The sequence below is a fragment of the Vulpes vulpes genome, chromosome X (assembly GCF_048418805.1).
Source record: "Vulpes vulpes isolate BD-2025 chromosome X, VulVul3, whole genome shotgun sequence".
NCBI lineage: Eukaryota > Metazoa > Chordata > Mammalia > Carnivora > Canidae > Vulpes > Vulpes vulpes.
In genome coordinates, this window is record NC_132796.1 from 10,071,956 (window position 1) to 10,085,822 (window position 13,867).

Genomic DNA, 13,867 nt, shown 5'->3' on the forward strand with positions numbered 1-13,867 from the left:
CACAAAAGGCCCCAGGGTTGTCAGCCTTCCTGTCACTCACATGATACTTTCCTCCCTCCTGCTGCACCCCCTAGGGTGGTAGGTGGGCTTGTCTCTCCCTGCAGAGTTAAACATAAGAAAGAAAAACGTGGGATGAATCAGCATTTTTAGAATGATAAAATCTCCAGGACAGATCAAGATGGGCTTTAGTGGAGAGAGGAGAAATCTGCCACAGCGGGTCCCAGAAGAGAGGGTGTCTGTGGTAGGGTGGCTAGACAAAGCGCAGCATGCCTACATTTCAGATGAGCAGCGAATATTTTTCAGTATATCTCAGACATGTGCTGATCTGAAATGCAAACTCTCCTGAGCCTCCTGTATCTTTATTTGCTGAATCTGGCAATTTTACTAGCTGGAGAAGAAGACCAGACAGTCTCTGAGTCCAGTGAAAACTAAGGCAGTGTCAACCTGGCTCCTGCAAGTGTCTCTGGGAAGGTGCTAGCAGAAGACTCGAGCCCCTACCCCCAGCCCCCAGTGTATTCCTCCTGACTTCCACAGGAATTCCTTCTTTGCATTCAGACCCCACTCTGTGAGACCCCATCTATGAGACCTCACTCTATGAGACCCCACTCTGTGAGACCCCACTCTGTGAGACCTCACTCTATGAGACCCCACTCTGTGAGACCCCATCTATGAGACCTCACTCTGTGAGACCCCACTCTGTGAGACCCCATTCTATGAGAATGTTTGCCCAAGTTCATCAAAGCCACAGCCAGAGGCTGGGAGGTGAGCAATGTGCACTACCACTGGTTAAAAGATACTTAGGAGGTGGATCTTGGAAACAGGAGACGTGTTCCTGGCATCCTGAACTGGAACTCAGAGTGATACGTTACGAGTGGTGGTTGAGCTCCATGAAACCATGAGTACAGATTCACGTATGTTGTGGACTAGATGCACACCGCCTACATAGCTGGCCATCACACGTATCATTGACTCTGTGGGAAAATGCATTCCAAGCCTCAGACAACCAAGGTGGAAGGTTTTGGAACACACATTCTCCATCAGCTGGAAATTCCCCGCAGTGTTGAAAGACTCTTCCATTAGATTCTTACGCCAGGTCTGCTACCACCACACTTCGGGAACGTGGACAAATTCCTCAGTTTCTCTGACCCTTAATTTCCTTTTCTGTATCACGAAGGCTTTCGTCTCTGTGATCCCAAATATCCATTTTAGCATGTAAATTTTGTTCCTGTGTTTGAAATGAAAAGGACTTCAGCTTTCCCTATAGGAGACTATCATTCGTTTTCTTTTTGTTTATGGTTTTTTTTTTTTTAAATTCCAGTTTTCTGGAATTAGCCAGACCCTTCACAATGGCTTCACTAACTGTGCGTTTTTCTTCTCCTGAAGCTGTTGGCTACTATATGGCAGTTCCAGCCCTGGCGGGCCATAAGAAGGATGTGGGCCGGTTGAAACTCCTCCTCCCGGACCTGCAGGCCCAAAGCAACTTGTGTTTGCTCTTTAATTACCGGCTGGCTGGAGTCAAAGTAGGGAAACTGCGAGTGTTTGTGAAAAACAGTAACAATGCCCTGGCCTGGGAGGAGACTGGAAGTGAGGATGAAAGGTGGAAGACTGGGAAAATTCAGTTGTATCAAGGAACTGGCACTACCAAAAGTGTAAGTGGAAAACCAGTGTTCCATGAGATACATGTGCTTTTTCAGTGATTCAACAAACACAACAAAACACTCAGGTACCCAGGCCCTGGGGCCACAAGGATGAGTAAGACTTTCCCCCTCTGCCTGAAGAGTTTCTGTTCTGGAGCAAAATAAGCAAGGCAATTAGTCAGCACCAGGAGCGCTGTCAGGTGCCTGCATATCACACACTCTAGGAAGGATCTGTGTGTGTGTCAGACTCCTCACCCACAGCCTCTCAAACCAGACCATACGATCCTTAATACATCAAAGAATGTCTTATTCTTTTGTTCTGTGCCCAGCACTTATCACAATGAGTGAAAGCTAGAAGGTCATTTTTTAAAAGATGTTATTTATTTATCTGAGAGAGAGAGAGGTAGAGAGAGAGAGAGAGAGAGTGCACGAGCAGGGGGGCGGGGCAGAGGGAGAGGGAAAAGCAGACTCCCCACTGAGCAGGGAGTCTGACATAGGGCTTGATCCCAGGACCCCGGGATCATGACCTGAGCTAAAGGCAGACGCTTCACCAACTGAGACACCCAGGTGCCCTAGAAGCTCATTTTTAAATTTTTTTTATTTTTTAAGATGTTATTTATTTATTCACGAGAGACAGAGAGAGAGAGACAGAGACACAAGCAGAGGGAGGAGAAGCAGGCTCCATGCAGGGAGCCTGATGCGGGACTCGATCCCAGGACTCCAGGATCTCGCCCTGAGCCCAAGGCAGATGCTCAACCACTGAGCCGCCCAGGCATCCCTAAAATGTTTTTTAAATTAAACTGAAATTGTGGCTATTGCCTGGGATCCCAAGACAGTCAGGATCTATGGTTCCCTCGGAGGACTCACAGAATTCAGAGAAGCTGTCCTATTCGGGATTGCAGTTTATTACAGTGAAAGGATAGTGAATGAAGTCAGCAGAGGGAAAGGGCGTGTGAGGCAGAGTCCAGGAGAGGGGGTACAAGCCTGCGGTATTCCTCTGCCGTAGAATCAGATGGCTGGCTCTCCGTTCTCTCAGCAGTGATGCGTGACAATGCTCACAGAGTGTGGCCCACCGGCGAAGCTCACCCAAGCCCTGGCATTCTGGGTTTTTGTTGGGGGTCGGTCTGCGCACATAGCTGATCTTAGAGTTACTCAGTCTCCAGCCTCTCCAGAGGTCAGGCTGTATCTGTGTGATGCGGGGCTCTCACGGTAATGCACGTTGTTGGCCTAAATTATCTAGCATGAGCAAAGACACTCTTGAGAGGCAAGTATTCCAAGGACTTAGAGGTTATCTCCCAGGAACCAGTCAAGAGCCATACCTTCTTTAGAATGTTCAGGGTCTGGCCAACCTGGACCTCCTGGATTCATCCTTTTCTGTACAGTGGGTTTATTTATTTATTTTTTAAAGATTTTATTTACTTATTCATGAGAGACATAGTGAGAGAGAGAGAGGCAGAGACACAGGCAGAGGGAGAAGCGGGCTCCATGCAGGGAGCCCGATGCGGGACTCGATCCTGGGACTCCAGGATGACGCCCTGGGCCGAAGGCAGGCAATAAACCACTGAGCCACCCAGGGATCCCCCAAATCTTTTAAAAAAAAGTTTGGTTGAGGTGAGAAGAGGTGAGGTGGAACCTAGAAGGGGATACACGAAAAGCTGAGTACCGACTAATGGTTTCAAGAGGAAGAGCGATTAGTAGATTCATGAAGTGGGATCTTCCACTGCTTTACAATGTTTAGTGCTAATGAACACAGCAATTCTAGTTTATGCTCATTTCAACATATTCGTATCAATACAAATCTAATCCACATATTTACAGTGTTGTGTGTGTAGCATTGTTTGGGGACCATGACACTGAGCTGTGCTGTGTAGAGTTGACATCCGATTGGAAAATTGAAATATGCCTCTGCACAGCATTCGCAATGACCTCCATGACTGAATTTATATACTGAGAAATATTTCCTATAATGTGGTAGCTTGGGGGTGAGTAGTAGTATGTGCCATAAAAACAGTGACTTTTTTTTTAAATACACAATTTTGCAAATATGCCCCCAAAGAACCTGGCCAGCAAGGACACTCTAACACAGCACAGCTCCATCAAGAGGGATGCTCAGACCCCGCCAGGCCCTGATTGCAGGCACCTGTGCCCTGTACTTTTCCAGTGTGAGAGGAACCCTTACTGGGCCACACTGGGGGCAGGAAGGGGATGCTGAATAACCTAGAGTAAAGCATGCATACCACTTTGTCAGTGTCCTATTGGCCGTGGATATTTGTAGCCGACGCAACTCTTATTCCATAAACAAGGCATACAAGGTAAAGCACATTACTTCCTCTAAATCAAATTCTATCTGAATCCAAAGCTGCATCCCTAATGTGGCAGGAGGGTGAGGTGGGATTCAAGCTCTGCTATTTGCTCATGCCACCCCGGCGCCCCTCCCGTTACTACTTTTTTAAAATTTTAATTCCAGTGTAGTTAACATACGGTGTTATTTCAGTTTCAAGTGCACAATATAGTGACTCAACAATTCTATGCTCAGTGCCCATCATGGTAAGTGTGCTCTGCATCCTCGTCACCTCCTTCCAGGACTGTGTTGAATGACAGTGGTGAGAGTGGACATCCTTGTCTTGTTCCTGATCTTAGGGGGAAAGCTCTCGGTTGTTCACCATTATGATGTTAACTGTGGGGTTTTCATGTATGGCCTTTATTATGCTGCGATATGTTCCCTCTAAACCTGCTTCTGTTGAGGGTTTTTATCATGAATGGATGTTGTACTTTGTCAAATGCTTTTTCTGCATCTATTGAAATGATCCTATGGTTTTTCTCTTTTCTCTTGTTGATGTGGATCCCATTGATTGAGTAAATCCCACTTGATCACGGTGAATGATTTTCTTAATATATTGTTGGATTCTGTTGGCTAACATTTTGTTGAGAATTTTTGCATCTATGTTCATCAGAGATACTGGCCTGTTCTCTTTTCTTGTGGTGTCTTTATCTGGCTTTGGTCACAGGGCAATGCTGGCCTCATAGAATGAGTTTGGAAGCTTTCTTTCCTCTTCCATTTTTTGAAATATTTTGAGAAGACTAGGAATTAACTCTTCCTTAAATGTTTGGAAGAATTCACCTCTGGAGTTGTCTGATCCTGGACTTAACTGTTTCTTGAGAGTTTTTTGATTACTAATTAATTATCATCACTGGTAATCAGTTTGTTCAAATTTTCTAATTCTTTCTAAGTATTGGAAGGTTACGTGTTTCTAGGAATTTAGCGATTTCTTCTATGTGGTCTAGTTTGTTGCTTATCTTTTCAAAGAACTGGCTTCTGGTTTCATTGACCTTTTTTTTTTCTATTTTATTTCTGCTTTAATCGTATTTCCTTCCTTCTAGTGGTTTTAGGTTTTATTTGTTCTTCTTTTCCTAGCTCCTGTAGGTGTACTGTTAGGTTGTTTATTTCAGATTTGTCTTGCTTCTTGAGGTAGGCCTCTGTTGCTATAAACTCCCCTCATAGAACAGCTTTGCTGCATCCCACAGATTTTGGACCATTGTGTTTTCATTTTCATCTGTCTCCATGTAATTTTTAAAATTTCTTCTTTGATCTCTTAGTTGACCCGACCCATTCATTGTTTAGTAGCATGTTACTAAACCTCCATACTTGCTAAATGATGTTTATAAGTTTTTTGGCCATTGTAGTATTTTTTTAAAAATAGGTCATATTGGGGCACCTGGGTGGCTCAGTTGGTTAAATGTCTACCTTCGGCTCAGGTCATGATCCCAGAGTCCTGAGATTGAGTCCCGCATCGGCCTCCCTGTGCACCCCACTTGTCTCTCTCCTCCCTGCTCATCCTCTATCTCTGTCTCTCGCTCTCAAATAAATAAATATAATCTTTAAAAATATATATCTTTAAAAAACAGATATTAGTTTTGTATTCAGAAAGACATTGTAATACCTAATTCAATGATTATGAAAATAATAATAGCTATAATTTATGGAGCATTATTAAATACCATGCGTTAAAAAAAATAAAATAAAATAAAATAAAATAAATACCATGCGTTGTAAGGAGAAATAATAGAGTAATATACCTAAGGGATTCCTTAATTTTTCAATTATCAATATCAGAAATATACAGATTTAGAGGACAGCAAAATGACTCTTTTTTCAAAGAGGACTAAGATTGTCCTGTAACAAAAGTTTTAGAGAGAAAAAAAATAATTTGGAAAATGTCATTCTTCTTTAAAGTGACACACACACCTATTTTATCAAAATGAATTCAATAGGGCAGCCCGGGTGGCTCAGCAGTTTAGCGCCACCTTCAGCCCAGGGGCTGATCCTGGAGACCTGGGATCAAGTCCTACGTCGGGCTCCCTGCATGGAGCCTGCTTCTCCCTCTGCCCGTGTCTCTACCCCTCTCTCTCTTTCTGTGTGTCTCTCATGAATAGATAAATAAAATATTTTTAAAAACGAATTCAAGGGGATCCCTGGGTGGCGCAGTGGTTTGGCGCCTGCCTTTGGCTCAGGGCGCGATCCTGGAGACCCGGGATCGAATCCCACATCGGGCTCCCAGTGCATGGAGCCTGCTTCTCCCTCTGCCTATGTCTCTGCCTCTCTCTCTCTCTCTCTCTGTGACTATCATAAATAAATAAAAAATTTTTTTAAAAATGAATTCAATAGCATGTACATACTGTGGTTATAAATAGATTAAATATGTGTTCATGTGGAAGGTAAAATGCAAAATATGGAAGGACTCATATTAATTATAGATGATAAATCTTTTTTTATAAAAGATTTTATTTATTCATTTGAGAGAGAGCATGAGTGACAGGGAGAGGCAGAGGGAGTGGGAGAAGCAGACTCCCCACTGAGCCGGGAGCTTGATGTGGGACCCTATCCCAGGACCTTGAGATCATGACCTGAGCTGAAGGCAGATGCTTAAGCAATTGAGCCACCCAGACACCCCCAATTATAAATCTTTACTTTCTTTTTTAACAAAGTGATTGTTGTCTTTTCTAAGCTTTTTAAAAACATATATAGATTCACACTTATAAAAATTAGCATTTTAAAGAAAGATGCTTTAAGAATCATACTCATATCAATACCATCATATAGCTATTCACCATCCCCACCAGCGTCTATTTTCTGCTTCATCAGTAATCCCCAAATAGTTTTGAAGGTGATAGAGATGAAGCACTTTAGGCTTGCTGTCTCTACTGTGTCCCGTTTTCTGTGGTTCTTCAAAGAGAAGAGGGGGAGCCTCAGAGGGACAAATGGGAGTGAAGAGACACTGCAACTGCCCACTGCCTAGGCTGCTCTCTATGGCTCTTACACTCCCTGGGTGCATTTTCTTAAGAACTGCTAGAGACAAGCTGTTGCTGAGCAGCGAGTGATAGCACAACTGGGTATAGAAGTTGCTTCCTCCTCCAGTCTCTTCTCAGGAAGGAACTACTTTTGGGAAGATGTTCCTTTAGGATAAGTTTTAAAAGCAGTGAACCCCAAAATAGACCCATCACAGCACCTACAATGGGTGGGATAACGACGGTGGGCATGTTTAGATCTTGAGATCTGGCAGCTTTTCCATCCCCGAAATCCCTGACAGATACCCCAGATAACTAAAAATAAATGTCTGGATAATTAATTGACATCCTAATTTGGGTTTATTTTTCATAGTATTTAGGCCTGCCCTGATACAAAAAAAAAAAAATAGACAAGCTTATTATGTTTTATCAAGAAGATGTGGGATATAACAATCAAAAGCAAGCGTTTCTAGGAAACCAACTCATTCCTGACGTTTGTTCCCTGAAAGCTTAGACTCTCTGAGTAGACTATTCTGGTAAAGGGCAGAGAGAAGTGCCTGTGAAGGACGGAAGCAGAAGCACTGATGGGGTAATGAGATTCTCCAGGACTTGGAAGCTGTACCATTGCATCTCTCTGGCAGAGCTCTGGGCAGGAAATGGTTGTCTGAGGTTTCCATTGAGGCTAGATTCTTAGCAACAAGACTCCAGCCTCAGTAAAGATTTCTGTGTACTGCCCAGGCATGGAAGTTGAAAAAATGAGTGACTTGGGGGTACCTGGGTGGCTCAGAGGTCGAGTGTCTGCCTTTGGCTCAAGTCATGATCCTGGGGTCCTGGGATTTAGTCCTGCGTGGGGCTCCCTGCATGGAGCCTGCTTCTCCCTCTGCCTGTGTCTCTGCCTCTCTGTGTGTCTCATGAACAAATAAATAAAATCTTTAAAAAATAAAAAAAGTTGTAGTAATGGAAAAAGAGAAAAACAGCATTCAGCTATTATTTATTTTAATAATATTTCTTTGTAAATAGTTTTGGATGAATGAATATAAAATAGTAATAGTATTAAAGATAATAGTATATCTTTGATTTTGTTAAATGGGTCACTCCTGTCATTTTGTGTGCAAATTCAAGATAAATATTCTAGTATTCATCCTCTCTCTGTTCTCTTTACATTAGACATTTCTAAAATATAAGGAAGTTTAGTTCTCTTTTGATTATTAATAGATAGTAGGTATTTTATTTGATCTATTTTGATTATTAGTAGAAATATTTTGATTTTTATCACAGATAAAAATTATTATAGCCTACTATGTAACATTTTTCAAAACATGAAAACAAGACATTCTCAAAAAAAAAAAGAAAACAAGACATTCTCAATAATTTCTAATATTAATGCCAATATTTTAAGAAAAAATGGCTATATTACTACAAATTACCAAAATCTGAATATATCAAAATCATTCACTCTCAACTATAGAGCTTTATATTAGATGTTCACAGGGAATGTTAAATTTCTTTTAGCTTTGTTTTTTGTTTTTTATACTAGCTTGGTTTTTGAAAAGAAAACCACATTATTGTTTTATTTTTCCTTTAAAAGGGAATTCCAAAATTTCCTTTTCAGCCATACCTTTCTCAGCTTTTCAGGACTGTCCAGATTCTTTTCGGTGTTGCAATAACCCTGTTTTCTCTGAATGTAATCCACTCAGTGCAGATACTGGCATCTGGAAAATACATTACTATATATGCAATCTCCATGCCTGCTCCTGTGCAGTAGACTGATGAATTCAGTTTTTTTTAAGATTTCATTTATTTATTCATGAGAGACACACAGAGAGAGAGGCAGAGACACAGGCAGAGGGAGAATCAGGCTCCATGCAGGGAGCCCGACATGGGACTTGATCCCCGGTCTCCAGGATCACGCCCTGGGCTGAAGGCAGTGCTAAACCGCTGAGCCACCCAGGCTACCCAGGTTTTTGTTTTGTTTTGTTTTGTTTTTGTTTGTTTTAAGTAATCTTTATGCACAGAGTGGGACTCAAACTCATGACCCAAGGTCAAGTCTCAGGCTCCATCCACTGAGTCAGCCAGGCGCCCTGAGTTCAATCCTTTTTAATAGCTATTAAATAGGGCCGCCTGGATGGCTCAGCAGTTGGGCATCTGCCTTTGGCTTAGGGCATGATCCAGGGGTCCTGGGATTGAGTCCCACATCGGGCTCCCCACAGGAAGCCTTCTTTTGCCTCTGCCTGTGTCTCTGCCTCTCTCTATGTCTCTCATGAATAAATAAATAAAATCTTTTTAAAAATACCTATTAAATAGTTTGGTCATGGGCAGCCCGGGTGGCTCAGTGGTTTAGCACCGTCTTCAGCCCAGGTCCTGATCCTGGGGACCTGGGATCGAATCCCATGTCAGGCTCCTTGCATGGAACCCGCCCCTCTCTGTGTCTTTGTGTGTCTCTCATGAATAAATAAATAAAATCTTTAAAATAATAAATAAATAAATAGGTCATATCATTGACTTGAATAATTTGAAGTAATATTTTTTATCTTCTCCATTATTAGATCATTTTTGAAGCAGAACGTGGCAAGGGCAAAACTGGAGAAATTGCAGTGGACGGCGTCTTGCTGGTTTCAGGCTTATGTCCAGATGGCCTTTTATCTGTGAATGGCTAAATGTTACTGTGCTCTTTTGTATCTTTATATTTAGCTTTTTTATGTCAGTTCTCTGTTTTCTAATATTACATCATAGATTGCCCCACTTTAGAAATGCAAACTGAAAAATTGTAATGTATCAGCAGAAACGTTATTGTAAGCTGCCTTTCTTACATAAGATATGCCAATATCTGCTTTAAGAACCACTTGTCACCTCATTCATTTCTGAATTTATAAAATGTAGAAATGTGGAAAAAGCTCAGCTTCGCCCCACCCCAGTATATCTGATTTGTCTACACAAGTTGATGGACCTCTATGTAACATTTTTAGAATTATAAAAATACAACAAACAAACAACAAAAACCCCACAGAGAATTGTTTCTCTGTTTGACTTTTCTGGCACTTCTTAGAAGCTGACATCACAGATTTTTATCTAAGTGGCTTAGCCTGATCGTTTACAGCCCAGCTTATATATTTAAATTCTTTGTAATAATATTCAAATAATCACCTGTGTCTTGGTTTAAGTTTTTTCTAAGTAAGAAAATGTGTTATTGGTGTTCTGTTTCAAAATGTATATAATTATTTGCTTTACTGGGAAATATAGGTTTCCTTCTTTTTCTTTGGAAATACTTTATATTCTTAAAATTCTTAAAATTCCTTCCTTTTGGGACGCCTGGGTTGCTCAGTGGTTGAGCATCTGCCTTCAGCTCAGGTCATGATCCCAGGATCCCGGGATCGAGTCCCACACCAGGCTCCCCACAGGGAGCCTGCTTCTCTCTCTGCCTCTCTGTGTGTCTCACATAAATAAATAAAATCTTTAAAAAAAATGTGTAGTCTCAGTCTTAAATTTTTTTAAACTGAAACTTTTAGTAATCTTTTATTTTAAAGAAAATCATAATCTCTTTTCAACAATGTTCTCTTTAATACAACCAACACATACATACAACCTTTTAAGATGTTAGGGGGAAAACACTGGGGTTTTTTTAGTGTGAAGTAATTTTGGCATACAAAGTCTTGTCTTCAAAGGTTGTCATTGCATCTGTTAGGATAACCTCTAGTTATAGCAACCCCCAAAATAGTCTTTCAAATGAGACCAGATGAAGATGTGCCAAGCTAAGTCAAATCAGCCTGCAGAATTGTGAGAGATAATAAAATGGCTGTTTTAAGACACTAAGATTCAGAGTGGTTTGTTCTGCAGCAAGAGCTAACTGGTACAGGTGATTTCTAAGACTGTGACACAACTCGAAGAAGAACCCCCTGTTCCTTCAGTGACCGAGGAAATTCAAGAGCACAGTTACAGCTTAGAATCAAGGAAGACAGAAGGGAGAACTTGGAACAAAGGACCAGTGTGTCCCAGTGATCCAGGTTAAAAGATGAGATGTTGAATCAAATGAAATAGGGAAGCCTGGGAATCAGGTTAGTTATGGGTAGAAAGTCATTAAATTCATTGCAAAAGGCTGAGTTAAGCAGAGTTAAATCATAGCATTTCATGTTTCTTTAAGATCTCTAGTGGAGATTTCTAGTTGCCTACACAATATCCATTCTTGAATTTTTTCCTTACTACTATGACCATGTAAAAAAATACTTACATGTGTGTGTGTTTGTGTGGGGTTTTTTTGTTTTGTTTTGTTTTTGGTTGGGGGAGTGGAATGTGCTGAATTAGAAGGCTGCATCTCCCGACCTCTCGGAGATGGAGAGCCTCCTGAAGTCATTGGTGGGGCTTCCAGGAAGGGTCATTAAAGAGAGCTGTCAGTTCGCCGCCCCTCTTGGCCTTTCTCTTCCTGTTCCTTCCTTCCTGCAGTGTGTTTGGTTGTGAAGGCAGGAGCTCTGTGAGCTACCTTGCAATCATGAGGTCAAAGGTCGTAGCTCACGGAGGAGCGCATAGCTGGAAGAAGCCTGGGTCCCGATAACCTTGTGGCATCCCTATTCCTGTCCCAAACCCGTCACTGGTCAACATTTTATAAATGAGAGAAAAACGAACCCTCTCTCGGCCTATCTAGGATTTAAAACAAAAAGCACAATCCAGACTCTGGTGATACTCTTCCCTGACCCCCGGGGGCTGCCCCTGCCATTCCCACCCCAGGACCGTAGTCTTGGGGGACTAGCTCTCTGGACCCCTAGATACCAACATACTGTCTGGGATTCCAGTCAACAGGCTACAGTGTCCTGGAGCTCCAGCCCGCACTAGCATTTTATCATACTTGGGTTCCTTTGGGGGAAGCTCGGCTCAAGTAATGTAGCCACGATGCGCGTCCGTTGTCCCTGGCACCGCTCAACCCGAAAGGCCCTTGTCATCCACCGCCTCCCGCGCTCAGCCCCACACCATTAGGGGCTTCTTCCTGGACACTAGCTTCACTCTTCCTGCCCTGTCCCCATCACACCTACTGCATCGTCCACTAAACAAACTCCCCTCCCTCACCCTCGGCTGAGCTGAGCTCTCTCCGGGCCTCCCTCCCCCCGTGCAGCCTTAGCAGACGAAGGCTGCTCATCCCTCCACGCTGCGCACACGCACGGCCCAGCTGAAGGTGGCACCTGGTCGCTCCACTCTTGGTCACAATCTCCTACTTCTCTACTTCACGGAAAAGCCACTGTTCCTTGAGGGTGCGCTTAAATAGCTCTACGGTCCTCTCTGCCCTTCCTCGCCATTGTCATCAACCGATGTGGGGACATCTATGCGTATGACCCATCCGATGTCCTAGCGTCACAGTTCTTTGACCTCTATTCCAGTTACCACAGTCTCCCCGGTCACTGCACCGTGGCCACCACCTTGGGCTTGATCGTCACCTCCGAGCTTGAACTCCAACATCAAACGCTCTAGTTTGTCTGGCTTTCTCGTAATCTCCTCATGCTGCTCCTTTGGACCTTTTTTTCCTTTGGACCTTTTGAAAGCCCCGTTCCCTTGACAACTTCATTTTCTTCCCATCTCCTGCCTTCCTATCTGGACTCTAATAAAACATAACCTCGATTCTAAGGCGCATCATCCCTTCAGAGACACTCCTGCCAATACCCCCACGGCCCACGCTCTTCTTCCACCACGGCCACCAAAGGGAGCCCCGACCTTGATTACCCCACTGGCTGCTTCTCTCTATCCCATCACTGGGCTGCTGAGCAGTGCTCCCCAAAAATGACACGTTGTGCACATCACTTCTTCAACAAAACCATGATCTCCAGCCCTCCCCAGACCCCGAGCGCTGCCCAAATCACCACTGAGTGGTGCTCGCCTATTCGCTGGCATAGGCGAGGTATCATTTACCAGGATGTCCCACATCCTCTGGTCTCATAGATTGACACATGGAAATGACAATGGCATGAGTCCCCATTCTAGCCTCCTCTCTGGGGCTGAACGTCAGGGGCTGACTAAAGCACCAAGTTGATTTTGAGAACCCATCCGGGCCTGTCATAAGCAGGGAGGGGTACTGGAAGACACTGGGGGTCCCTGCTCCAGGGGTTGGGAAAAGCCTCCTTGTGGCCAGGAAAGTCTATCCTGTCCCCCCCTTACAGACCTCAGGAGACTTCAGCCCCCGCGTGGGAGGTGCATCCTTCACCTCATCTGTGACAGCTGGGCCTTGGCCAACACCCCAACCCCTTCTGCTTGGGCTCTTGATGCCTCGCTGAGACCATACCCACCTGCGGGCGGACCCGAGGTAGCCGCTGTGTTTGGTCCTCTTCTTTTTTTCTTTCTTTCTTTTTTTTAAAGATTTATTTATTTGTGATAGACATAGAGAGAGAGAGAGAGGCAGAGACACAGGCAGAGGGAGAAGCAGGCCCCATGCAGGGAGCCTGACGTGGGACTCGATCCCAGGACCCCAGGATCACACCCTGGGCCAAAGGCAGGGGCCAAACCACTGAGCCACCCGGGGATCCCATCTCTTCTTTTTTTCCAGAAGAAAAAAAGAGGGATGACCACAGAATAGTCTGATTTCAGACGTTGAGATGTCACGTTGTCTTCAGATGCCAAGAACTACCCTCCTCCAGGCCAACACGTTGGCCTCTTCTGGTCTCATACATGCGGGTACGAAACAGAAGACTTGTGGGCCAGGGAGCTGGGCTTTGTCACTCACAGGACAAGAGGCGGCAGGAGGAGGCAGTCCAGGTGCCCCTGTGTCCCCCCCCCCCCCCAGCCGCCTCCTGCAGCAGGGACACTGCTGGGCCACGGGACATTAGGCAGGAACTGAATTCCTCTTTCCCTCTCAGTCATTTTGTTTTCAGAGCCTGTATATTTATTTTGCTGACGCTGTTGCTCAGGACACTTTGGGGATTGCCTTTTTCGGGTAGAAAAATCGTGTGAGATGGGGCAGCCCGGGGGAG

General features: G+C 44.0%; 1 protein-coding gene across 1 annotated transcript in view; it reads left to right on the forward strand.

The window, feature by feature from the left end:
* EGFL6 (EGF like domain multiple 6) overlaps window positions 1–10,386 on the forward strand; it is a 64,899-nt gene extending 54,513 nt beyond the window's left edge. Inside the window, exons 11-12 of the mRNA XM_025986725.2 lie at window positions 1,384–1,649; window positions 9,470–10,386. Of these exons, the coding sequence (XP_025842510.2) occupies window positions 1,384–1,649; window positions 9,470–9,580 (377 nt within the window). The 3' untranslated portion in view covers window positions 9,581–10,386. The remainder of the gene's footprint in view (window positions 1–1,383; window positions 1,650–9,469) is intronic.
* Window positions 10,387–13,867: the final 3,481 nt, after the last annotated feature.